Source organism: Anser cygnoides, chromosome 17 (genome assembly GCF_040182565.1).
Source record: "Anser cygnoides isolate HZ-2024a breed goose chromosome 17, Taihu_goose_T2T_genome, whole genome shotgun sequence".
Classification (NCBI taxonomy): domain Eukaryota; kingdom Metazoa; phylum Chordata; class Aves; order Anseriformes; family Anatidae; genus Anser; species Anser cygnoides.
Genome location: NC_089889.1, coordinates 3,467,486 through 3,493,189, shown reverse-complemented (window position 1 = coordinate 3,493,189; position 25,704 = coordinate 3,467,486). Strand labels below are relative to the sequence as shown.

At 44.6% G+C, this 25,704-nt stretch overlaps 1 protein-coding gene across 18 annotated transcripts in view; it reads left to right on the top strand.

The window, feature by feature from the left end:
• PITPNM2 (phosphatidylinositol transfer protein membrane associated 2) overlaps positions 1-25,704 on the top strand; it is a 132,862-nt gene that overhangs the window by 78,685 nt on the left and 28,473 nt on the right. For 11 of the 18 annotated variants that reach the window (XM_066979224.1, XM_066979227.1, XM_066979221.1 and 8 more), the window contains 8 exons: positions 3,327-3,541; positions 5,086-5,207; positions 6,891-7,124; positions 14,318-14,641; positions 17,650-17,745; positions 21,287-21,391; positions 22,269-22,339; positions 25,379-25,623. In XM_066979224.1, the coding sequence (XP_066835325.1) occupies positions 3,327-3,541; positions 5,086-5,207; positions 6,891-7,124; positions 14,318-14,641; positions 17,650-17,745; positions 21,287-21,391; positions 22,269-22,339; positions 25,379-25,623 (1,412 nt within the window). Of the gene's footprint in view, positions 1-3,326; positions 3,542-5,085; positions 5,208-6,890; positions 7,125-14,317; positions 14,642-14,703; positions 15,313-17,649; positions 17,746-21,286; positions 21,392-22,268; positions 22,340-22,554; positions 23,461-23,490; positions 25,342-25,378; positions 25,624-25,704 lie in introns of those variants that run through there. The other 7 variants (XM_066979232.1, XM_066979231.1, XM_066979225.1 and 4 more) reach the window with 7 other exon arrangements.

Here is a 25,704-nt window from a genome sequence, read left to right as displayed (position 1 = left end):
GGATCTGTGTCACCATCTGTCCTGGAAAGCTATTGATGGGGCTGTGCAGAACATCGAGTGGCATCAGCAGAGGAGAGGGACTTCTAAAGGGATGACTGGATTTCCTGTTGTAATACAATATAAGACGGTTTACTGTGATTAAAGCTTAGATATCTTGCATATAAAAGCTGTTAGCTACTCTTTGATTTTGTTGGGGACTGTTCCTCAGATGTTTACGTAAAGGGAAGATGCTGTTGTCAGTAGCAAGTGGCAGTAACACAGGTAATTTGCTAAATAAAGCATCTTCTTTCTGCAGGGGCAAGGTCTACGAGGCTGAAACCTTAAAGACTGACCCTAAAATGCCTGCACAGCAGCCACTCCCAGCAGACGGGTAGTCTTTGGAGAGGGCTTGCCAGACACTTCTCAAGCCAAATGTTTTCCTAATCAATGGTTATTTTTTAATTGTTGTTTACAGACCACTTCCTTGTAACGAGCCCTCTCCATGCTGTAGCTGAGTCACAATAGATGTGAAGAGGCTATATGGCTGAAAGCAAATTGCTCTTCACTTCCAGAAGTGGTGTACTTTCGCTGAACCACTTAGCGCAGAGTATCATCCTGGTCTGTTGAGTGTGTGTTGCTGATGTCTTTATTTTATTGTCTGAGATATGTATCTTATTTTTGTCTTTATGACAGGTTAGTAATTGTACCATTTACCATCCAACCTGGCCCCTCTGTTCCTTCCTGACCTCGCTGTGCTTGTAGCCCTCTCTGTATGCTAATTGAGAGCGTGCAGGACTGGGAGGGAGCTTTGTGGGGATTTCTTGAGAGTTTTTCTTTGATTGTAGCGTTCTTCCCAGTGATAAATTGTGGTATGTTTTGAATATAGTTTGGCCTGACTCAGTCCTTGCTCAAAAGATAGTTCAAGATGCAAATTTGCAGCTCTGATTTCTGTCATGCAGAGGTGCAGCTCTTAGTTCACGTTCATCTAAGAGAATATTCTTGCTGTCCCCTGTCCTCTTTTGTGTAGGTAAGTGACAAGCAGGAGGAACACACAGGGCCAAAACTTGCTTGAGGTTTGCAATTGGGTGAAAGAGGCTGTGGGCTGGAGCTGGTCATCTGGAAGGGCTGAAGGAGGAAGCATGCACTGCTCTCAGAACAGGGTTCGTGGTCTCCTGCAGGTGTGCAGAAGTGAATAAAATAACCAGAAATCAGAAGTGGGATGCAAACTGGCTTCCCCAAAGAGTCTCAGTTAATTTAGGGTTTTCCCTTCTTCCTCCCCTCTCCAAGTGTTGGGAGCATGACACCATGCCGCATCTCCAGCGATCAGACAGAGAAGTGGAGAACTGTCGGAGAGGGATAAGGCATTTCTCGGAGATACCTCTGAAAAGCAAAGCATGAAATCACGTTCCCACAAGGAAAGCCTAAGAGTGTTTTTATCCATTTTAATTTCAGTTTCAACTGTGGCTATTAAAACAAAATAAGTCTTCAGTGTTTTGGTTTTCCATTACAATACAAGCAGCTGTAAGTCTAGGGACAGGATTCTTCTCTGCAGGTTTGGCTTTGCACCATCCTAGCAGGTGCTGAGTCCACTCGGTGCTGTGGATTTCTTGAAAAACTCCTAAATGGGTTTTGGTCCGAAACAAGGACCGGCAGATTGGACTTGGAATTGTTGGTAACCACATAATCTGGAACAGTAGTTTTCAATCTAGCTGATGTGTGAGTCCACATGTGGTAATTTGGCACAAGGAGAATCTGTATTTCCTCTGCTTATGATTTCCACGTGCTTCTGCCATATAATAAGACTCTAGATCTCCATAATTTGTATCAACTGTTCAGAGCAGATGCTGCACTCTTATTCTGTCTGACACATTCGCCATGCCTGCTGGGTTGCTTTGTTTTCCAAGACCTTCGAGTTAACCAGATTTTTGGGTCATCAAGATTATTTAATGTTATTGTCATAAATATTTGTACAGGACTTGGTCAATGCTTATATAAGAACTGAAAGACAGTAATTTGTTTTAAGAGGATGTGTGTTTTAATGAACTGCCAGCAGTATGTTAGACGTAAACTTTAAAAAAGTGCTTCTCTTTTGCGGTACTTCACAGTTTGTGGGGTAGGAAAAAATGACTATTTAGATTGTCAGTTATTTAGATTTGTTGGTTGCAGCTGTTTAAATTTAAAATCGCCTGAGAGTTATTTAGAAGTACATAGCCCTCTTTTTAAATAGCTCTGTTGGCTTATCATCCTGTCCTCAAAAGATGAGAAGCCGATCGCTTGCATCTTATTAATCATTTTCTGTTAAGCCTTGTTTTCCTTGGAATTGTTTGTTTGCCAGAAGTGAGAGGTTGTTATTGCATTATATTTCACAGTTGATTCTTGTGTATAATTCCATTTTTTTCTTAATTTCCAGAGTACCGTCCTCTCAAACAGAGACAGTAACTGAAAAGCTCAAAAACACTAACAATATGAATCTGTTGGTTGGAAATGATGAAGGCTATCCATCATCCAATCTGCTGAAATGTGTTATAGCTGAACAAATATTTAGTTTGCCTCTAGCTCTTCTTAGAAGCACTGAAATGAGGTGTTTTGTTTGTTTGTTTGTTTGTTTTATTGAAGGAACTTTTGCCAGGTCCCTCAATGAGGGACAGTGCTACAAATAAGCCAAAATATTGAAGCTGCCAGGGGGTACTGTGTGCATTCTGGCAAACTTGAGTTCTTTCTTCTAAATATCTTAATTAGCAGAACGTAGTCTCCAAGCTGTTCTTGGAGAGCTGCTGCTCTGCCAGACCACAAGCAACAAACCCCTAAATCCTGTGGGTTTAGGTCATAAAACAGTTTTTATTACTGCAGTGTTGTGCTGTGTGTGTGTGTGATTCTTCACGCTGATACACCACCACAAGAATGTGCCAAGTTGGACAAATTCCCCCTCGCCATGTCATCCACTGATGTGAAAGCTTTTTGTGCTGTTGGGTGGTTCAAAGCTGGAGCCAAGGTTTAGTGTGCTCCTGGAAAGAGAAATGTGTTACCTATTATAAGAGGAGGGATTTGTGTCATGAGGTCTCCGTGCAAATTCTCTCATAGCTTTAGAGATGTCAAATCCAGATTTGTAGTGGATCTCTAATAAATCTCATCCCAGTTCCTCTGTTGGCCAGATGAGTATCTAAATCTGTCATTTATGATCTCAAGGTTTGGTAATCTTACTGCCAAGGTGCTGCTACGGGTCTTGTGGCTATATAAAACTGTGATCAACAGGAGTCTGAGAAACCACCCCGATCTTCATCTGCTTTGAGACTTGGTACGTACAAAACACTGGAAAGCCTAACTGTGTGATATATTTTCCTTTTCAGAAAAAGAGCAGAGAGGAGACATGTGGGGAAGGCAGTGGAGTAGAGATCCTGGAAAACAGGCCGTACATGGACGGACCAGGAGGCAACGGGCAGTATACTCACAAAGTGTACCACATTGGTATGCACATACCCAGCTGGTTTCGGTCAATATTGCCCAAGGCAGCTCTGCGAGTTGAAGAGGAATCGTGGAATGCATATCCTTATACCAGGACAAGGTAAAACTTAGAAAAATGACCAGAGGTGTTTCCCTACTTCAGGGAGAGGTTTTGATGCAGTGGCATCTCTTACATCTCCAGTAATATCCTTTAGAGAAATGTGGTGTCGAGTCCTGAAATTCTTACACTGTGCTTTATCTCAGAAGCATCAGCGTTGCATGGGCTGACTGCATGTGTACTTGAGAATTTGTGGCTGGCTGCTTTAAAATGTGAGCTGTTTTGTCCATCAAAGCGTGGGAAATCTTGAATGGTTTTTATTTAGTCTGGTATCCTGCACTGTGTTCTACTTAACGTTGCAGTTATCTGCTAGCTCAGTGAAGTTATAAATGTACGCAGTGATGGGAAAGCTGTCATGTCGAACACTATCAAATAAAACAGGACTCACTTGCCCTAAGAGGGAAAGAAGAGGGAGAGAAAAATCTTTAAAAATTGTTAATAAATACAATGCTTCTTTTCTGGGAACTATCTTACTGTCTTTTAGCTAGAAAATAACAAACCTGTGCCCAGTGGTTTTCACTCTGAGAGAAGAGAAGAGAGTCAGAGGCTCCAGGGAGGTGATTGCTCTTCATTGTTTCATCTGATTTTTGTCTGGGAGGACTTCAGATGCCCTGGACTAAATACCCTGTATGCCAGTTACTCTGGTTTAGAGCATTTCCCCTATTCTGGGTTTGCAAGTGTGATGTTTCTGTCATCTGTCATAATAAAAAGGCTTTAGGATCTTATGATTTTTGTCAGAAATCTAGGTAACTTTCATAGTTCTGTTTTAGTTGGCCTCTACAAGTAACGTGAGTTTGGGGAAAGGTGGATAGTCAGTGTGTGTATGGACAATTGCTCATGACTAAATAATATGGAGCTTATGACTTTCCAGTGATTAAAGTCCACTTTCAGTTTGTTTTTATCCATCCTCTTGAATTGTCTGAGAGTCAGTAACCTGGCCAGGAAACCTGGTCTTGGGCAGAACCAGTCTGTATTTTATTCTGCTGCAAATTCCAGGCAAGAATTCTGCTTTTTTCCTGTTAAAAATGCACTTCCAGGGTGTCCTGGTGTCATATCTATAAGGATAACAAAACTTGTTAATACAGCAGACCCAAAAGTTATCTCCTTGCTGAACACTGCTCCTTCAGATGTGGTCTGCCCTGATAATTGTCTTTTGGAGGAGACATTGTCAAACTAAGTCACAGGCTTTTGTCAGTGTCTCTGCAAAGTGAGACCACCCAAACAGTGTGGGAGCATTGGAATCTTTTCACCCATAAATCCATCTAACAGCTCAGGGGGAGCAAACCCCCTTGTGCTGTGGGGTTGGGGGTTCACTAAACCAGAGCTATTCCACTGAAGCCACAAGTCCAAGGCAAGCTCCTATCTTAAGAATTTAATAAAGCAAATCTTTCTAATCTGTACAGTCAGTATTTTAAGTATATCTGAAGTAAAATACAAGTGAAGGCTGACTTGGATTTCAGGCTGATTTTACACATCTTAGGAAAGCATTTTCTCTGCTTGCGAAACTGAGCAGGATTTACTCCAAGCTGTATTGCTCTTGCTTTCAGGTATACGTGCCCTTTTGTGGAGAAGTTCTCTATTGATATTGAGACATACTACAAAACTGATCCAGGAGAGCACGTCAACGTTTTCAACCTTTCTCCTGCAGAAAAAAGACAAACCATTCTAGGTGAGTAGCCCTTTTCTTTTACTTCTTCCTTCATTCTGCTTTTTGCTGTGTAAAGGATTTTGCTTGGTATGCCCCATCTCCTTGGCCTGTCCTTTCCACTCCTAACCCTTGTGTGAACCCCATCAGTGGTGTGCCTGCTGGGTAGGGTTACATCGAGTAGAGAGAGGGCACCTGGGTTCTCTTTCAGGCTTGATGTAAAGCACCTGGAAATCCATTTGAATCCCCCTGTCTGTAAAATGAAGCTGATGCTTTTCTCTATTATTGGTGCAGTTCCTGAGAGAACTTGGACAGCTAATGATTTTGGGGATGATAAATAGAAATAACTACTGAAGAGGAAAATATAGCTGTATAATTAAATATCTCCTTTGGGTATATGAAAGAACGTTCCTAGCTGCATTTCCAAAACATGAAGGTGTATTTAATTTATGCTTCCCCTCCTGTTTCCCTTACGCAAGTTAACACTTCAGCTTCACAGCTGTCTTTGGGAGGTTGAGTTAATGAGCCTGATATACTTAAGGATTTAACAAAAGAAAAGGCAGAACGGAACATCATATCAGAAGGCAGAAAATGGCAAGCATTAGAGCAGTTCCTCTGCCTTGCTGTCCGTCATGGCCCGTGCCCATAGCATCTGCTGGAGGCCCAGCTGCATAGCAGGGAGTGCTGGCAATTACAGCCTCACCGAACCGAAGCAACCCTTGCTCTGAAGCTGCCGGGCCTGGAGAAGTGACTTGAGCTTGGGCTGACTTCTCACAGTCCCAGGGCTGAGCTCACCCAAAAGGAGCTCTGGGGAAGGACACCTAGTGGCTGCTCGGGCTCCTTAAGCTCTGTTGACATGCTGGCCACGGTGGTAACCCCATGCAATTTTACTTGAGTGTTACTTGGCTTAAGCTGCTTCATTTTGAACTTCAGTTTGACTGTCCACATTCCAAAGCCTATCTGATTGGGTTTTCAGTCCTGAACAAATAGGCTTGAGTCATGCTGCCTCTCTGAGAAGTGTCGGGAGAGCTGTTGTTCCTTGGAAGTGAGATCCTGCCCTTCAACCCAAACTTCTGCTGCTTAGGTTTGGGTTGGGGGATGCAGATTTTAAAAATATGTTCACTCACTCCGTTCCCATTGCACTTTCCACTTCTTCATTGTTGAAGTGTTAATGAGGACAATTTGGACTTGCTTTACACTTTCTGCCTTCTGTAGTATATCTGATGTAACAGTAAAGTTTGAGGAGGTAACAGTAACCTCACTTGATGGACGCCAAAGATAAGACGTTCAGTGGTAACATCTATTCCATAACAGTACTAAAAAGAGGTAGGTGTATTTAGGTGTCTCAGATTAGGCAGAGCTGTAATAATGTCAGTGATACTACAAAAGCTGAGAGATGGAATGTGCAAAAGAACTCTGGAGCTAGAAATATGGCATGAGCAGATCTGCTTTTGACCTATAGTCACTGGGCAAAAATGTTTACAGCAAAGCCTCTGTTTGCTGGAAGTGTGCACAGAAACTCCTCTGGTAGAGTGGATCACTACCCAGCAGCAGCGTATAAACAATTTAACTATCAGTTGTTTAAGTAAAAACAGATATTGTTGTAATGCTTCTGGTACTTACTAAAACAGAAATAACTCCTGAAAATGTACTTTCTTCTTTTGTTCAGGCAGAGGAAATGTCTAACTGTTTCTATTCTTCCTACAGATCCTATTGATATTGTTAAAGATCCTATCCCTCCACATGAATACAAGGCTGAGGAGGATCCAAAGCTGTATAAATCAGTAAAGACTAAAAGAGGCCCTCTCTCAGAAGATTGGATTCAAGAGTACAAGAACAACCCTGGGAAATACCCAATCATGTGTGCATATAAACTTTGTAAAGTCGAGTTCAGATACTGGGGGATGCAGTCGAAAATTGAGCGGTTTATCCATGATGTTGGTGAGCATTTATAGTCTTGCAAGGTTTACAATCAACTCCTTAATGTTGTTTCCAAATTGAAATACAATGGTGAGGTATGTGCAATGTATGGTATCCCAAGGCATGTCTGTGAAAAGACTCTCAGACCCGATTACTCTTTTGCAGAGCTGTTGGTGAGTTCAAAAAAATGTTATTCTATCACTTGTGGTTGTGGTATGTATAAGTCCTAATCACATGTAGCTACTGAAAGGGTTTCAAGTCCATTTTCTTGTTTAAATCAGGATTTGTATGTTTAACTTAGATCTTTTTCAAAATCTGCCATTTTTTCTTTATTTTGGACAACATCCTCAAGGGCTGCTCAAAGAAATGAGCTTCAACTCTGTGTCACAAGTGGTTCCAGGAAACCAGTCCCTGCAGCGTCCCTAGCTTGCAGTAGGGCAGGTGGGTCTTTATGCGGCCATACATCTCCGGGTTGTGGTGTTCAGGGCTCCTCAGCTCGCTGTGTTATAACTCTCCATGGGTCACTGACAGCTCTCGGTTGTGAGTAAATGTGCTGCTTTGACTGGTGCATCATTCTTAGGTCAATGCTTTTAAGGAGGTAGCCTATTGTTTGTGTCCCAGAAGTAACTAAGTGGGGACTGTGCAGGTGGTAGCAGTAATTTGTTCTCCACAGAAAATCTATAACACAACTGATACAGTTTCTGAGCCTTGCCGGAGGAGACAAGCCTTATGGCCAGCTGGATAACTTAAAAGAATGTTTTAAAGAAACATTCCCATCTCGAGAGAAGTGCAGAGCTATGGCTGTCCTCTGGCAAAGAAAAGGCCAAAGAAAGACTTTGTAAATGATGCTTCCTGCTTTCTGTACGCAGTGAATTCTCCTGCATGACCTGGGTAGCTGTCCCTTTCTATACGCAAAGCTTCTTTGAAGTGCCTGATGCTGGAATAAATAAATAATTTTACAGCTCTTCTTACTTACACTGTGCTCCTAAATGGAGCTCCTAGTGTGAAAAACACTGAAGGAGCAGTGGTGAATGGTGCACACCATTCTCTGAATAGTCTGTTCCCTTTGCTAGAGCTCCTTTGGCTTTACTTTAGCCTAGATGGAAGTTTTTACCTGTTACAGGCTGTATTACAAGTGCCTCTCTGCAATGAACTCCCTTGGTGTTTCAGTGACACGGGTTAATTTAGTGTATGCTGCAAAAACATGGGGGCAGAATAACAACTCCATTGTATCTGTTAAATGAGAAAGAAGCATGTGACTCTTCCAGTTGTTCGGAGGTGTTTGGCATAGATTAAACTGTGGTCTCTTAGAAATGTTTCTTTTGTATTTCACAAAAGATTGCCTGCCATTTCCCTCTTGATTGAGGCTTTGCAGAGAGCCGAGCCAGCTCATTGTCTGCCTTTCAAAAGCCTTTCCACTCTGTTATAATGATGGCAAACACTGTTTTTCAAAGCGGTTAAGATGCATAAAATCAGAGAAGTCTTTAAGGCGCGACAAAGTTGAGTGGGTGAAAAATGAAAGCAAAAGCTTTGGGTGCCCAGAGACGTGTATCCTCCCCGTGCGGTGGGATAGCCATGGGCAAGCTGTTAGTGACTGGGAAAAGCATCAGGACTTGTGTAGAAAAGACAGCTAGCTAGGTGTGAGGATGTGTAAGTCAGAAGGATGGGGGCTAAGACATGACTTAGACGGTGAATCCAGGTTTTGGGGTTTCAGCTGACGACCCACAGCAAGTGGAGACCTTTGTGTGTTGTCTGCTTTGATGGTGGACCAAATTGCTCAGGTGCCAGGGATTTCTTGTCTGCCAGCCCCTCCTTGACATCTCTCTGCTGGTTCCTGGCTCCACGAGCCTGTTTCTTGGGGCATTAGCCCTTCCTGCATGGGGTCGTCAAGATGGTAAGAAAACTGAGGCAGAAACCAAGAGTAGGATCAAAACTCTCCCCGAGGTGGTGCAAACTAAAATTAGAGAATGACTTGAAAGAAGAAAACTTCGGAGTTAGGTGATGGATGGATTGTAATATGTGGAAAGGCTACTGAGTGCGGAGGGAGTGACTCTGGGGGATGGTGTTGAAATGTTCTCAGTCTTTCTGAGTGCAACAGCCATTTTTTCTGATGACTAATTGGACAGTTACTCAGTGCTTTGACAGCCTGAGACACAGACTAAAATTGTGGGCTATTAGTCTACTTGGCTGTAATATTTGTATGCTTTTTTACTCCTTTCCCATAGAATTTAAGTTTAATTGGACTGGCACTGCATAATGTTCTGCTCCCACTTGCTTCCTAATTGTGCACGTGGGCTCTGGTTCTTTTGTTGCTAAACAAGTGTGTTGACTGTGCATGGGTTATTGATTATACACCATGGCAAAGTGTGTTCCTGGCCCAGTAACTGGAGCTTTGTCTAAGCCAGTGCATCTTAGGCTAAATATGCCCAAATTGTCGCACAGTGATGAAGAGGAAGAGGTTTTAGAAAGCTCTTCTGCAGAAATTTTGCTTCACTTGAGCACTAAAATGCGAAAGCTCATCCAAGTGAGCTCTGCTCATTGGGGCCTGCAGTAGGGTTTCGCCTTTTCGAGAGAAGGCAGGTTGTGGTTAGCACCACGCAGGTGTGACCACACACTTCTCTTTGCGAGTGGCCTGAGCAAGGGAAGATAAGGCAACCAGGAGTTGTATCTGCTTGCTACCCTTGATCAGAACAGTCAGACAACCAGAACTGTACTGACAAGGTTATGGGATCTGTTGTGACCATCAACAAAATAATGTTGCCTGAGGAAAATCAGGCATCCTTTATCGGCTGCCAGGAAGTTGTGTGAGTGCATTAGAAAATGCTCTGGGATGTTGCTACTGGGTGCATAATCAATGGCTGTCTGAACAGTTGCTTTATGCAGATAGTTGAGAGAGGTTTGGGCAGGATTTGGTGTGGTGTTTTTTTCTTTTTTTAATACTGATTTTTTTTCTGCAGTTGCTATTTTTACTTCAGATTGAAAAACAAATCCAGCACTGTAGACAAAGGCTTTTTAAAATTCATCTATCCTGGCTTGTCTCATGTTCATTTACACTTCCTTTTGTGAAATTAAGTTCAACACCACAATATGCAAGCAAATCACTTACGAAAGTCAGCACTTCAAGGATTTAGCCAGTCTCTGCGGCAGAGTTGTTGAGGTGGTGAGTTGAAGGGTGAGTGATTTAAGTGTTTGCACCCTGCTAGACTCTTCACAGATCATCTTTCTGCACGCCGCAGTGGGAAATGTTATAATTAAAACAACACAGAAATGACGAGTACCTCTGAACTCAATCTGCATGTGTGCATATGTGCATGTGTGGTTTCCTTTTTTTTTTTTTTTAACCAAAGTGTTGTGCTCTATAGAGAAATAACAAAGTACTGTTAACTATTGACATTACTGGAATCAGCTTTTACCTGCATCCTTATACAAATCCTGTTCCCTTTATTTTGGACTGGCTTCAGTGGGTGACTTGCCTGCCCTGGACTGGGGGGTTGTCCTTCAGTTCTTGAAAAGAAGCCTGAGATGAACATGGGGCACACCAGGTGGAAGGGAAAACCTACTTTAACATCTGCCCTTATTCTCCTGTGCTCTCAGTTCTCCCTTCACAGCAAAAAGACCTCTCTGGGAGACCACCTCCTACCCCCTGTTCTTCCACATAGCTGATTTTGTTTGCTCTGTGAGGACAGGAGATGTTTATGTGAGAAGGGAACAGGCACCTGGGTGGGACACAGGAGCGTTGTTCTGCCCGGAGCCTGCCCTCCACTGGGCTTCTTGGGTTCTGTCCAGCCTGGAATAAGGTGGTGGGTGTGTTGCTGGACCCTTTCTGCCCTCCCCAGCCAGCTCCCAGAGCCCAGCAGCATGCCACAGGCTTGTGAGGCAAACTGCCAAGGGGGCTGCAGCCGGCCGTGAGGCACAGCTTGGAAGCACCACGTGTGGGATTGAGCATGGGACAGTGACTTCTCGGGCTGAGCAGGAGGCTTTTGCACCTCCCAGCCTGCCAGAGAGAAAAATGAAGGCAAATTGGCCCACAAATTGCCTTCAACACTGTCCTGATGGGCATCTCTGATCTGTTAAAAAGAAAATTGCTCCCAATTATGCTCTGTTTCGTGGGTCTAATCTATCCCCTCTTCACTTTCCAAATAATAAGCTTGTTTTTCACTGACATTTTAAGGAAAAACTGCTGTAAAACTCAACTTTTTCCATTGCATGGGGAGGGAAGCCATGTCCTGACAGGTGAAATCAGTCATTTGTAGCTGGATCTTGAATTCATGTAGCTGCGTGGGGGCACTTCGCGTTTCCTCTGGGTCTCTGCTGCCCACTGGAAGGCTTCAGTGCCGCAAGTTTAGGTAGAATTCAGCGATGTACTCAGTGCTGTGTGTGCCTACAGGGACTGCTCAAGTTTTCCATTGCTAGCAGTGGAGATTTTTTTTCTGCGAGCCATGACGTTTAGTTTTCAATTGCTTTTGTACCTGGACAGCCTCGCTCTCTTCCAGGTTTTCTCCCTGTGCTTGAGAAAGAAAACAGCAGCATCGCTGACATGTCCCAGGTGAAGGCCGAAGGCTAGGAAAATAATCTCGAGTTTTTTGGTTTATAACTGATCTAGAATGATGGATAATGCCATCTTGTTTTCAAAAGAAAAGGCTTTAAGAAAGGGTGATCGGGATGTCTGATCAGCCTGACGTGAGCAGTGTGGGGAGGTCTGTGGGTTCTGCTGGGCTCGGAGATGGGCAATGGGCAGTAATGGGTTTGGGGTTTTTTTTTGGGTCATCTAAGGGATGACATGAGAGAAGGCAGAGAAGAACTTAAGGAGAACTTTATCGCCCCAAGTGTGTTTTGTATTCCCATGGATGTTAGTCCATTAAAACAAATATATGCAGTCGGTGGCATCTGTGCCCTCACACAGAATTTCTGAGGAGTTGGTGGCATCGTGGCTGGGTGCAGGAGCGTGAGTAGAGGCTGGGGGCCCACGATCCTGCTGAGCCCTGCAGCCAAGGAAGCCTCTGGATGAGTGCGAGGGGGCCGCTGGCCTCTGTGTCTGATCACAGTCTGTTTTCAAGGTGTTTGAAGCGAGGCAGAATTGCACGTTGTAGATGGAAAAGCCTAAAGAATGGCTCTAGTGTGAGGGACTGAATTACAGCAAGGGAACGTTTTCTTGGCTTTCAGGGTGGATGTGATGGGAGTTTAATCTCTGGTTTTTAAGCCCTGCTGATTGTCAATCATAACAGGAGGTGAAGAGGCTAAAACATTCTGCCGTAGCTCTGCAAAAAGTAATCTGGTGAAGGAAATAACTCTGAATCTCGACTAAGGTTGAACAGAATTAAGTTGCTGATGCCCCTTGCTCTGCCCCCACAAGGTCGCAGTCTGGTGGCTCAAACTTGCCTCTGTTACGTGGAGCTCCCATCTGAAAGTCAGGCAGAGAAGTACATAAAATATTGATAGATTTAATCTTACTGTGCAAATGAAGTTCAGGTTGAGCTGGTCCATCCTATTAGCTGCTGATCTCTCTGCTTATTTCCTCCTGATAGGGTGACTGGCGATAGCTGGTGGCATTAAGGACTAGCCAAAGTGCAGCACAGAAAATAAAGTGTCCAGGCCTGGAAGGAAATAAATGTATAAAAACAAGCTTTTTATGCTTAAAAAAAAGTAATCCCTGAAAACAAAGGGGATATTTAGGATGAAGATCACAGAAACTATGGCAGCAGTGAGATCTAAGACTTTCTTTACCACAGTGAAGTGAACGTTGCTGGCTGGGACCAGCTCAGAAACCCTGCGTGCAGTGGGACCCTTCAGCTTTGGCCCTGCTCCGGGAAATGGAGCGTGGCTTGTGGGAGCCATCTTCACTCCTGGTGGCGCTTAGAGAACTCAATCTGCCACTCTAGAAACCGCAATGATTTTAATGTAGCCTATTGATTGCTTTCTGGTGCGTAATAGCAGCGGTGGTGTTGCGGCCTGTGGTCTTCAGCCAGGGCCTTCATTATAGCGAGTGCCTGGGCTCCCGGCCCGCCGGCTTTGTTGTCCAGGCTCAGCAGTGGAGAGCTGTAGATCCATAAACCCACTGCTGCTCTTGGCACGTCCATCAACCCTTCTCTGCCTCAGTTTCCCAGTAATGAAAGGGGGAACAATATTTATCGATTTTTCAGAAGGGCACCTGAGGATTAGTTTGTCAGTATTTATAGAAGCTTTTAAAAAGCAGTGTTACTGCTGTGTGTTCCCATCAGTAATAAATAGCTGTTGGGAGCTTGGACCTGGCGTGAGCTTTTAAGCAGCAATATTGTCAAAAATCCACAGTGAATACCCGGTTTTAAAAGTCTTGGTGATACGATGATGTTAGCCAATATGCTGAAGTCTTGGTGGAAAGTTTCTCTTGCCTTGTTGTGAGCTCTTTGTGTTGCTTTTGAGATGGTTCTTCCTTTCAGATATGTGACACATTGAAATAATACTTTAAATTAGCTTTACACACTTCATTTTCCTCATGCTGCTGAAGAAAGACAGTCTCTGCAAAATAAAGCGTCTTCATTCCCTCCCTTCCTTTGCTTCCCATCCCGTTATCTCATATCTGTGATGCTGTTTCACTGATGTATAGAAACCATTTGCAGAAACCAGGTTTCCAAGAAAAGGAGAGATTTTGGTTGTCTTAGCACCAAGCAGTGTGGGAAGTGCTTCTGTCATGTCACGTACTGTGGTGGGCTGTGTAGTATTCATGAAGGAACCACTTGAATCTCTCAACTTTTTTTTTTTTTTACTTTTTTTTTTAAAGCAGTAATTGCTGGTTTGGGCTTTTTTTTTTTTTTCTTTTTCTGGGAACATGCCTCATTTTGAGGGCTGGATCTAAATGTTGCAACTTCCTAGAGCTTCATGAGAATGACATGTGGTCTGTGCCTGGCTCTTTCCCTGCGGAGCAGGCAGTCACAGAGCAAAGTCGTGGATCTGGAATTAGGAAATCCCTTCCCAAGAGTTCAAAGCAGTAGCAGAATACCAGCTGCTTTTTCGGTGGATGGTTGGTTAGCAAGAACTGCAGAGCTACACTACAGAAATGACCAATTTGCCATCCTCACGGTCGATAAATGCAATGAATCCTTTTCTGCGGCTTGCATCATTGTGTTGTCGACACTGCTGTAATATCAATGCCACGGTGTCTTTAGGTTTAGGGGAAGGGAACGCATCTCCTCCTGCAGTTCTGTAGCTTTGGTGACTGGGCCATTCTGGTTTTGCAGGCTTGCGGAAGGTCATGGTCCGTGCACATCGGCAGGCATGGTGCTGGCAGGACGAGTGGTACGGGCTCACCATTGAGGATATCCGGCAGCTGGAGAAAGAGGCGCAGCTGATGCTGGCTCAGAAGATGGCCCAGTTCTGCAGCGAAAATGATACGGAGCAGCATGGAGTGAAGGACACTCCTGGTGAGAAGGATGTTGAAGCCGACACAGTTTCACCTGTGGACACCGAAGATGCTGCTGGTAACAGTGAAACAGCCTCTGGGAGATCGCTCACCAAGCAGTGGTCCACCTCTTCCAAGTCCTCACGGTCTTCAAAGAGAGGAGGTAAGATGCTGCTGATGATTTATTCCTCTGAACTGTGTGGAGGTTGGGCTTTAGAAGTGTGACCATGGCAGCACTTTTGGGACAACACATGTTTCTCCTGGGAGTCCTTTCAGCTCTCATAGGAGGCTTTTGCTGCTGGTGTTGTAGGCTCAGTCTTCTCAGGTGGCCTCTTGTGGGCTTGGAAATGTTTGTAGTTATCCTGTAAGTGTGACTCTCAAAGTGATACATGGCAGACTTCTTACAAACCTCAAAAGCAGAGGAATTATGAAAAACAGTAGAGGAGCAGGAAGGGGCTGGGTGGCAGTGCTGGGTGGCAGAAGATGACAAAGCAGTGCAGAGGAGGTTAATCCCTGTTACCCACGAGCCACTGGTGGCTTTTACAAGTCCTGATCCTTCAGGAATGTTCCCTTCTGGATGCCTGCCTGTGTGCTGTGACCTGCCTGGCCCTATGGAACCAGCCCAGCAGCGGGTGGCTGTTAACTGCTCCCGTCTTCCAGGAGGCAGTTACCAACAGGCACCCCGGGCACCTGGGCTGTGGTTACACCTCACCACATGCCGTTCGTTTCGAAAGCGGGCGTTTGGCTCCGTGGGTGCCGCAGCACAGCTTACACAGCACGGTACCGCATCGGCTGCTGGAGAAATTAAGGCAGGTCACCGTACTCTGAAACCAGGTGGGTGGGGGCTGCTGCCTTTCGTGGGTGGTAGTGCGTGGTGGCTGTTTGGGGACCAAAACTCCCAGCCTGGGACTAGGTGAGACCATGGATCAAGTTTACGTTCCCCTTTAAATACCGTTCAGCAAGTTTTCAGGCTCTTGCTGTTAAAGCCCCTGTAAGGGCTCAGCTTTGAGTCCCGAACATCATCATTCACTTCTCCACCAGCAGTCACCTTTTTTTTTTCCTTTTATTTTTCCCCCACGATAAACTCCTCCTTTCTCTGAACCGTTCTGTACAAAGGGGTGAATCCTCAGCAAGTGACAGAAAAAAGGCTTGAATATTCAACAGTTCCCTCTCCTTTTAGTCAGGCACAGCTGATATCTGGGTAATAGCTCTCGCAGCAAGAGGGAAAAAAGGCTTGAATTTTCTGAAAACCCCAAGGGGCAGCATTTCTTCCAGTGACAGTGGAAGGGGCATCTGAATGAGTGAAGCTTATCTGTCCATCTCTCATATGTACTAAATATTGGGAGCTGATTCGTAATTTTTATTTACCACTCCATCACTGATTTCATCACAGGGTGAATGAGATATGAGCAGTAGTTCTGCCTCGTGATGACTCACCAGAGTGAGCCCTGGGGAAGAACCTACCAGACGCTTCATAAATCGTTGGATAAAGATAAAAATGCTGGCTACTTCTCTTGCACCAGGATTTTATAGCGACGTGCCCATCTCTCATTATGCTCTTTGTTATGAAACCCCTCTTCCAGTGCTGACACATTCATTGGCAGCTGTAGCTTTCAGACCTTTTAGGGTTCTACTTAAAGGTTTTCGCTGGTAGCAAAGCGTGAATTTGCTTTAAACTGCAGATTGCCTCGGCTTTTACAGGAAAAAGTAATGAAAGAAATGAATTGTGATGTGCTGAGAAGTACGTCACACGGATATTTTAATCCTTCTTCATGCTGGCAGCGTATTAACATATGGAAGCAAGGAGGGCTGTCTCGACGAACCGCTACCTCCGGCTGAAAAAAGCACCGCCGCTCCCCAGAAGATCTCAGTCTTTTCTATACCATACGGGCGAGACCTCTGGTGATAGCAGGACCCTTGTCGCCGTCCTATATGTTATTATATGCTCTATTTTTAGCAACTATTATGCGAGTGCCTTGACGTCACGCCGGCGTGAATTAGCGCTGCTCTGCCGAGCTCCCCCTGCTCCCAGAGGGGTGGGCGGTGGGGTAGCTGGGGGCTGCCCAGCCGGCGCTGAGCTGCAATTAGATGACTGCACAGGGTCTCCGCTGTCTTTGCGTGTGACAATCAGGGAGCAAAATTAGAATCAGAAGCGTTTTGCTCACATAGTCAGTGCTGTTACAACAGCCTGAAAGAGCTCGTGCAGCTCTCGCAGGAACCGGAGCATTTCAGTGTCTTTGCACACGCTAAATGGGAATTTGTCAGTCTCCTCCGGTTTTTGCTCCGTTAGGTTGGGTGGCTGCTGCAAGGGCTTTGTGTGTGCTCTGTCTGTGACATGCAAGAGCGATCTGAAAGAGGGGAGGAACTGTGTCTCCTGTTCTTTGAGCAGTTTCCTTCATCGGACTGCGTTTCTGGGACACGTTCAGTCAAGCAGAGTTCAGGCTGCGTCATTACTAAAATATATCTGAATAAAATAGTGCTGTAATGCGTTTATATATGGTGCAGGGAGCTCCGGAGGGGAAAGTAAAAGGGAGCAGGTGGGTGTGAGGAAAGGAGAGTGAGCAGGAACCAGAAGGATTGTTGGGTTTTCTCTTCGCTACACCAGGACAGCTGTTCTGTCAGCTCCCCTATGAAGTAGTTGGAGAGCATGTTGTTTAAATCATTCAAGTTTAAAGTTTAAATAGATCTCTAATCCAATTTGTGTGGAAGCAATTTCCTTCCAGAAAACAGATTATTTCTATCCAGGCTGCTCTGCTGAGCTACCCACCCAAAAGTTAGCAAAGCAGAGGCTTGGCTTGTGTGCTGATTAAAGGCACGAAGAAAGCTTCCAATCAGTCTGCTTCCTTCCTAATTGCAAACTTTAAAACCCAGCTGATTTTGCACGTCCTACTAACAATTATAAATAGCTGCCATTCAAAATAGCATAAGAGTGATACAAACAGCTTGCTTTAATGTAACATCTTGCTGGCAGGTTATAACAACAGTAAACAAACAGGATCTGTAAAACGGTACACTGACATCACACCAGCATCATCGGGGTTTTGTGTTTTTAATATTGCAGCAGTGAATTTTCATAGAGAACACACGACTCTTCCTCCAGCAAAGATCATGTTGGGAACTCTCTGTCTTGTCGATGTAGCATATCGCATAAGGCTTTTTTATTTCTTCCAGCAAGTCCCTCACGCCATAGTATCTCTGAGTGGAGGATGCAGAGCATTGCCAGGGATTCGGATGACAGCTCAGATGATGAATACTTTGATGCACATGGTACGTGGAGCCTAAATTACCGTCATTTGTTACCTGAAATGGTGGGGGAAGAGGACGGAAAGCATGAGAGGCTGGGGGGTGAGTGGGGAAGGAAGCAAGACTTTTTGGCTTTGTTTAAAGTCTGTTCCTTTCTAACCAAGCTGTGTGCAGCGTCAGTGCAGCTTCTTCGAGCTTCCCCAGCATCGCTCAGCAGACTCTTATATATAACAGCAACGTTTCAGATTGTGTGATATGTCTGAAGTGATCTTGAGCAGTCTTAAGCTTTTGGAGCTGTATTTGATTCGGTGCAAATGTGTGGGTAAAATTCAGCAGTGCTAACTGGACGGTGGGTGTGTCTTAATGATTCTGATTCAGTAAGGCGAGATTTTTTTTATTATTTTTTAATCAGTAAAAGGTATGATTAATTGTCCTGTCCGGGCTTGAAGAGACCAAAATTTGCCTTATTAACTCCTTATTCCCCTGTTCCTAGAAATACAGTAATGAATGCAGCGGGGTAATTCATGTGCCAAAATTCATCAGTGTTCATTGCAAAATTCCCAGAATAATTTTGACTGTTCATATTAGGAGAAAGCTGTGGTGTTTTTTTTTTTTTCCTTTTTTTTCTGTGCATGTTTGTGAAGAAGCTTTGTGCCACTGCGTTCATTTTCTACATTGTACTTAATGTGTGTTTAAGCCTGAGAGGCTCCATCTCTGCTGACAACAGATGGACCCTTCTCTCGGCTCGTAATGCTAATCTAAGTTCTGTGCGCAACGCGTGCTGCCGGAGTTGGTGACCTTTCTGTGAAATGGAGTTGTTAGAAGATCACACCCCAGTTTTGTAAAGCAGAAATTCAGTAACGTTCAGCTAAAGTTCAGTCTCAAAAAATGGATAGTGTCGTGCTCCAGAAGACTTGTCTCATCAAGTATTTAGGCACACATCCTAAATTCTGGGGTAAAATGTGGCATGCTTTTGGGACTTGCACAATAGCAGCTCAAGTGGCCAGTGTGCTTGTAAGTCAAGGTGATGAATGTGGCTTTTGCCCAGAAAGAGAAGGGCCAACTTCATTTAAGTGTCTCTATTAACTTATGTAGCATCTACAAAAACTTTGTAGGGATTTATTGTAGCAATATACATACAAGAAGAGAGGAGTGAGTCATTGAAATGGCATCGCTGCTATCCACCCTCTTTTTTTGGCTTTTTAACTACTCAGTAATAAAACTGAGATGGAGACAGCTCTGCCTGGGATGCAGGCCCCCAGGGAATCCCTGGAGTGCTCCTGAGGGGCCTGGGAAGGAGAACTGACAAAAATGTGTGCCGCGGTTGGCATCTGCCCCTCTGTTGCAATACTTTGAGGAGTTTACGAGGAAAAGCAGCAGCTCCTCTTCTGCTCGTACACAGTGCACCTCCCTTTACGTACAGGTTGTGCTCTGCAGTCCCCGCACAGTTGGGTTTGAAAAGTCTGCCTGATTTAATGGGATTCTGGCTTATGAGTGTGCTGTTCAACACAGCCCTCTCTTCGGGAGGGACCTCTCAATGCGGGTGTCAGCTCCTGGCTCTGGGTCTGCGAGCAGGGGCTGAGCACCGCTGCGGCTCATCCTGCCCAGGAGGCTTTCAGGGTCCGTGCCACGGGAACTGGCACGGATCAGGATGCGAGCCGACACCCAGCAGAGTTCCTCAGCAGTGCTTCCCAAACACACACGTGTTTCCTTGCCGTGCAGTGGGCGTACCCCGAGCCTGGGAAGCCGCCTTGTCTTGGGCTTCCCACTCATCCCCGTGCACTGGCATGCTATGGTAAAGGTGGTGACAAATACAGTAATATCTAATTTCTATCCTGTAATAAATGCTAATAACAGGAGTAGTATCCCTTTCAGTGATCACTTAAGCAGTAATAAGGGCTGTAATTAAACCTCTCGAGGAAATAAGTTCAACGTTTAGCTTAAGTTGCTGAAGGAGCTTGGAGTGCTATCTTCCCCCTAATTCTCTGCCAGCACGCGTGTCGCACGCACATGCTTTCCCCTTGCTCTGAACAGGTAGCTCTGCACTGCCTCGTGCAGGGAACGGGGGATTTACTCAGATTTTTTCCATAGCTGAAAAAGGAAATGGCATGCTGATACCAGGTTTCCAGGTTGCTGTCTTTTTATGGTCAATGTGTAAATAGAAACTCCTAAAAATGATTGGTCTTTGCTTGGCTCGCGCTTAGATCTGAGCTGCTAGCTCAGATATGCTGAAAAGAGTAATATATCTCATAATCTTTTTGTTCCTGATTCTGGGATTCTTCCACGTAATTATCTTCTTAGTAACTGTACAGCAACAAGGGGGAATCCGAGGCTGGCTCTCCAAAGATTACAGCTTTTAGATTGTCAAGACATCTGTAAATGCTGCTGTTATTATTATGTTTATAGCTCTTTATTAAATTTACAAGCCCAAAATTTTCAGGAAAGAAATAATAAGCACAGAACAATAAATAAATTAGAAACCAATTAACCTCTGCAACAGTAAAAGATGCATCCTTAATGTAAAAAAAAAAAAAAAAAAAAAGGAACCAGCAGCTCATACCAAAAGCATCATTGTAAGACTTGAACTGCTGCTGTTTGCTTTGCTGTGGGTTCAAACGGCAGCTCCAGGGCTCTGGGCTCTGGTTCTTTCACCAGAAAGCCCAATTTGGGCTTTTGCTGCTGGCAGTTAGGGCTGTGCAGTGCCTCCACGTGTTGTGTGGGTGTAGAGCACGAGCCTGCTGTCCTTGTCCCCCAGCCTGGCATTGATCCTCTGGGGGCTCATACAGAGCAAGGCTGTTACCCTTTCTGGATATTGCTGGGGGATGTTTTATAGGGACTGCCCTTCATATGCCTGTTCCTTTTTGTTACGCTTCTAGGAACATCATATTTTTGGGACCCTTGTTCTTTATCAACTGTAGTAAAATTAGCCAGGGAAGAGGATCTCGAGGTAGGAGGGAAATGGCAGACACTCAGGCAGTGTGGTCTTGTCTCCTAAGGAAACTGGGCTAAAGATAGCCTAGGGAGTTTGTTTCCTTTATTACTCATGCCTTTTTAGGTATTCCATCCTATTAACAATAGTGATCCTTATCGCTGCTTCCCCCAAAGACCTCACTTAGCTTTCAAACAACTCAGGGAGGATCCTAGTAGTGAATGTTGCTTTGTCCTCTCCTATACCGGAACCTACTGGCTGCTTTGGCATCCTCGAGCGGTGTTACAAGGTGGTGCCAAGCAGAAGGCATGGCAAGGATAACATCAAACTTGGTGCCTCAAATGGTAGTGTTAAAAATCCATGGGATTTTTTCCACATTTTAGGATTTTTGTTTGTTTACCAACGTGCAACTAAAAGGTCTTGTTTTCATTTCAGAATAGGCTTTTGAATATATTGTATAACAAAAGCTATATTTAACAAAAGCTGGTAAAGTCTCATGTTTTATTATGACTTAAACCATTCAAATGTTTATGAGATTACATAGAGCTGTGGGGTCTTTTGTTTAAAATTCTGTTCTGTGCTCTTGCCTGTATACATATTGTATGTGTGTGACTCTCAAAACATCTGTTTTTAAAGAGGATTTGTCTGACAATGAGGAAATGTTCCCGAAAGAAATAACCAAATGGAGTTCCAATGATCTGATGGATAAAATCGAAACCCCTGAATGCGATGATGTCCAGGGTAATTTTTATTTTTTTTTTAGTCAAAGCTGCATGTGATATTTCACAGTATTTCCAGGTAATTGTTACAGCCCCAGTCTGAAAAAGGTAAAACTTGTTATCTTCGTCTCATAAAAGGAAAAGCTGAGACAGAGCACAAAAATGTGCCCAGTGCTGCTGAAAAAGAATTGCCCAGTGGGAGCTGGGATAAGGAAGCTCTCGATTCTCTTTATTTTCCATGTTGGTTGGGTGCCTTTGTGCCACAGCCAGGATTTTCTCGTATAATGATGAAATATTCCAGCTCCTTCTTGAATTACTCAAATTTCTCCTGGCTTTTCTTTCCTCTTGCTCCATCCTTTGTTCTTATCCGTACCTGCCTTGGTTTTATTTTCTGCTCGTTTTGAAAAGAAGCTGACTCCTCAACCAGATCGATTCATGTAGCAGCACAGTAAAAGCTGACACCTAGGCTTTCTGGTACAAAGTCGGTCTGTGTAGGCACAGACACACGAACACATCAGATCTCTGTTCCCCCGAACAGTTCAAACCGGTCCTTTTATTTTTCCCACAAATTGATCATTTCTGACAATTGTGCAGGGATTTCCCGTTGTTGCCATGCTTAATGCAGTAAGGATTCTGGGTTGCTGTAATGAGAGAATAGCGTGCTTGTGTTCTATTGCTTACTGAGGTTATGAGAAATTGCTGGAAAATAAGTGACCTGCCATTGCCCAGGCTTCGCTGGTACAAGGAGGCGGGTGGGAAAGAGAGGGCAATTAGATGAAATAATTAAAGCACTATGAGGCAAAGAGGCTGAGAGGCATTGGCACAATCTGCCTGTATTGGAAGACTGGCTTTGCCAAAGTGTCTTGCAGTGCTGATGTTTTAAACCTCTGTGCTTCCAGGTGACTTGTATCACGAGACGTCAGCAGAGTACCACGTTGGCTCCAGCGTAGAGAGGCTCAGCATCATTGAAGTAAGTGCTTTGGTTTCTTATAATGAGATCCCTTGTTGCTGGAAGGTCTCCCTGTGGGGTAAATGGGGTAAACTGTTTCCTTTGCTGCGAGCGATGTCTTGTCTTTGTGTGTTATTTGGAGCCACGCTGGCATGCTCTGTACTCCATGGCTAGGCTTAAGGGATTATTTCACCTGTCTTTTGAACATCATATCGAAAATTCTCTGTCGTTTGCAGGCAGTGTCAGGTATCCAGCTGGAAAAAACACAGATCCTGTGGGGATAACTGCTGCCTGAGGCACTGCTGGTAGAGCTGCCCTGATAATGCCAAATGAGCTGGTGGAGATGTGGGAGCAGGAGAGCCGTGTTCCTGCAGCACCATGGTGCAGGCTGCCGTAGTCCCACTGACACAGCTGTGCTGTAGCCCACTCCTCTGAGCTGCTCAGGGACTTGTTTGGAAACCAGTTATAGCACAGCTTGTATCAGAGCTTTGGATAAAATAATAAATAACTACCCCTGGCTTTCCAGATTTTGAATATACAGGCTTTTGCAATTCAGAGTCCTAGTGAGACCGCGTGTCATGGAGTGGCTGTACTCATCCTACCCTGCAAGCATCTGTGCTGCACAGATGTAGCTGCTTGCAGAGTGCCTGCTGAGCCCAAGCTATGTCAGAGTCAGTCAAAGACCATAAGTGTGGTATGGACTTTGGTACTATTCTACATGCCAAGCTGTACGTTCATGGTGCTTTGGTTTTGCTTTAGAGACTGAGGGCTATAGGGAGAGTGGGTGGCTGGGTATGGGAATGGCTCCAGCCCACTCAACATAAGCCGTCCACAAGTTACAGCCCTAAGATTTCACCTAGAGGCTGAAAAGGTGCAGAGAAGTTGCTGTCTTGCTACACAGACTTGGATTCCTCCCATTTCTGGCTTCATTTTAGAAAAAGAGCTTGAAAGTGAAATGAAAATGGCTGTTATTTGTAGTTGTTCACAAATAGTCCACTAAAACAGTTCAAAATTCCTAGCCACCATTGTGGGGACTTCCAGTTTACCTAAAGGTAGTCCAAGAATCAGGTGTCTTAAGTGACTCCAGATCTCACAAGAAAGTTCGAAACAGCCACCTCCACCCCAAACTAATCAGCAGTTGCTTGCATTTTCCCCACTTCCTTTAAGGGCAGAGGTTAATGAACTGGAAGGGAAAGGTGCCTCCAAATGACTGCTGATAAGCCTCCAGATGACCCGAGCTTGGTGACTCATGTTGTTCTCCAAATGAGCACTTAAACATTTGGCTGAAATCAAAAGCGGCGCTGAGATGTGGAGAGAACTCCTCCCATGCCTCCAGCTAGGCAAAAGTTCACCTTGCAAGCACTGTAAACTGGAATCAGAGGTTTAAAGAGCAGACATTAATACAATGTAATGGTACTAAATAATTAAAGGCCATTCTTGCGCAGGAAGTCTGGAAAATCTTTATTACAGACTTGGATGTGAATTTTAATGCTTCTGGTGGGCCGTGTATTAACACATGCTTTAACATTATCTGGTAAAAATGCAAGCTAGCTGCTAGGCTGCTAATGTGTGCCTGGGCATGCTTCCCTCCCACCAGCATGTTCGTCAGGGGCTCAATTACTGCTCAAAAGACAACAGGCGACTAAAGATGCTAAAATGAAAAGAATTTGCCAAACAGAAAATCCTGCTGCCTCTTACCCCTTCCTTATCCCCTCCCAATGGCTACAGGGAGTTGCCTTCCTCTGGGGAGGGAGCCGGGATGTTCTCAAATGTTCTCTGCTAGCCCATGGGATGAGGCACAGGAGAAGAGATCAGCACCTCCTGCTTCCACATGTCTCAGAGGTGTAGGGGTAGTGGGATTTGAGTCTGCATGGGAGCCATTAACACTGAAAGCCTTGACAGTGGACAGATACTAAAAATAGTTTGTGCTTCATTGTGTTATAATGTGCAACCAGCACAAGTGTATGTTCTTGTACCTGCTCTTGGGACATCAGAATTGGGTGTACAGCTGTTCTGGTGGTGATAATCCTGTCCACTTCAGGTACAAACTACAGGCTGTCTGTTAAGGCAAGGAATTTATTTGATGCAGGAAGCAAAGTACCTGGACAGCCGTGATAAAAGCCCTTACTGTGTTCATGCAGCAGCCTCCCAGACAGATGTTGGCCAGTCCTTGGTTACAGGAAACTTAAGTTTTTTGTCTTCGGTTCCTCTTTTCTAATAGTACAAGCAAATATGAAGCCTTAAATGTATTTATAATTTCTCTCTTAGGCAAGCAGATGCAGTGATTGATCTCTTCTTACATCTTTCCCCAGTAACCTCCCATTTGCACACCTGTTTGACCTCATTTGTTAATTTTGCCGAATACAGGTTTTACTGTCAGCTGCTGCTGAGCACAGCACCCCAACATAAAGCAACACCCATCCTTTAGTTCTTTATTTTCCACCCTAACTCACACAAGCAAAGTCTTTACCTCTGCCATGTTTTGCCCGGTTGCAATTTATTTAACTTGGTTTGGACTTTCAGCATTCCACCTGCTTAGGACAGGCGATTACACTGAGGCAGTGTGGGCATTTGTGCGTGCACCTGTGTGGGAAATGAGACCTGAAAGGAGGAGTCAGGTTCTCTGCTGTTGCACCTAGGTGTATCTGAGGACCGACCGTTTCCATAAATTAAGCACATTCCCTCTTCAAGACAGTTCAGTTTCTTACCCAAAACGTGGAGAGATTATTCTAAATTTTCATGCTTCCTGCCTTAAGAAACCTTATTTTCAGCATATGCTTATTCAGGATCAGTTTGTGCTCTTTTGTGCTTGTGCCTGCACTGTCCTCTGAATTAAGCATCTCTCTTCCTTCCCTAGCTTTCTTTTCTCATCTCAACTGTGTTTGAGAGCAGGCATTTCATCCTCCTGTGGCACTGATGTGGCTAATGCACGTATTATAGGTACCATGTATTAGCTTGGGAGAGAAAATGTGATAAAATTTGCATAAAATGCACATGGGACAAATACAATTTCTTTGCAGAACAAGCCTTCCTACTGTGTTCTGTTTCATCCCCACCCAGGACGAGTCAGTGCAGCCGTTAATGCAGCCAAGTAAAATCCATGTCCTCCTTTTGGTGCTCCACGGGGGGAACATCCTGGACTCGGGAAGTGGTGATCAGAGCTCTAAGCAAGGGGATGTCAACACCATCACGACCGTGTTTGACACAGTGATGAGGGTACATTACCCAGCTGCTCTTGGACACATTGCCATCAGGCTAGTCCCTTGCCCAGCCATCTGCTCCGAAGCCTTTTCGCTGGTGTCCAGGTAAGTGGATGGGTTAAATTTTGTGCTTGCCTTTTTTTTTTTTTAATCCATGAAATGCTCTGTATGTGGTAGTGATAGCTC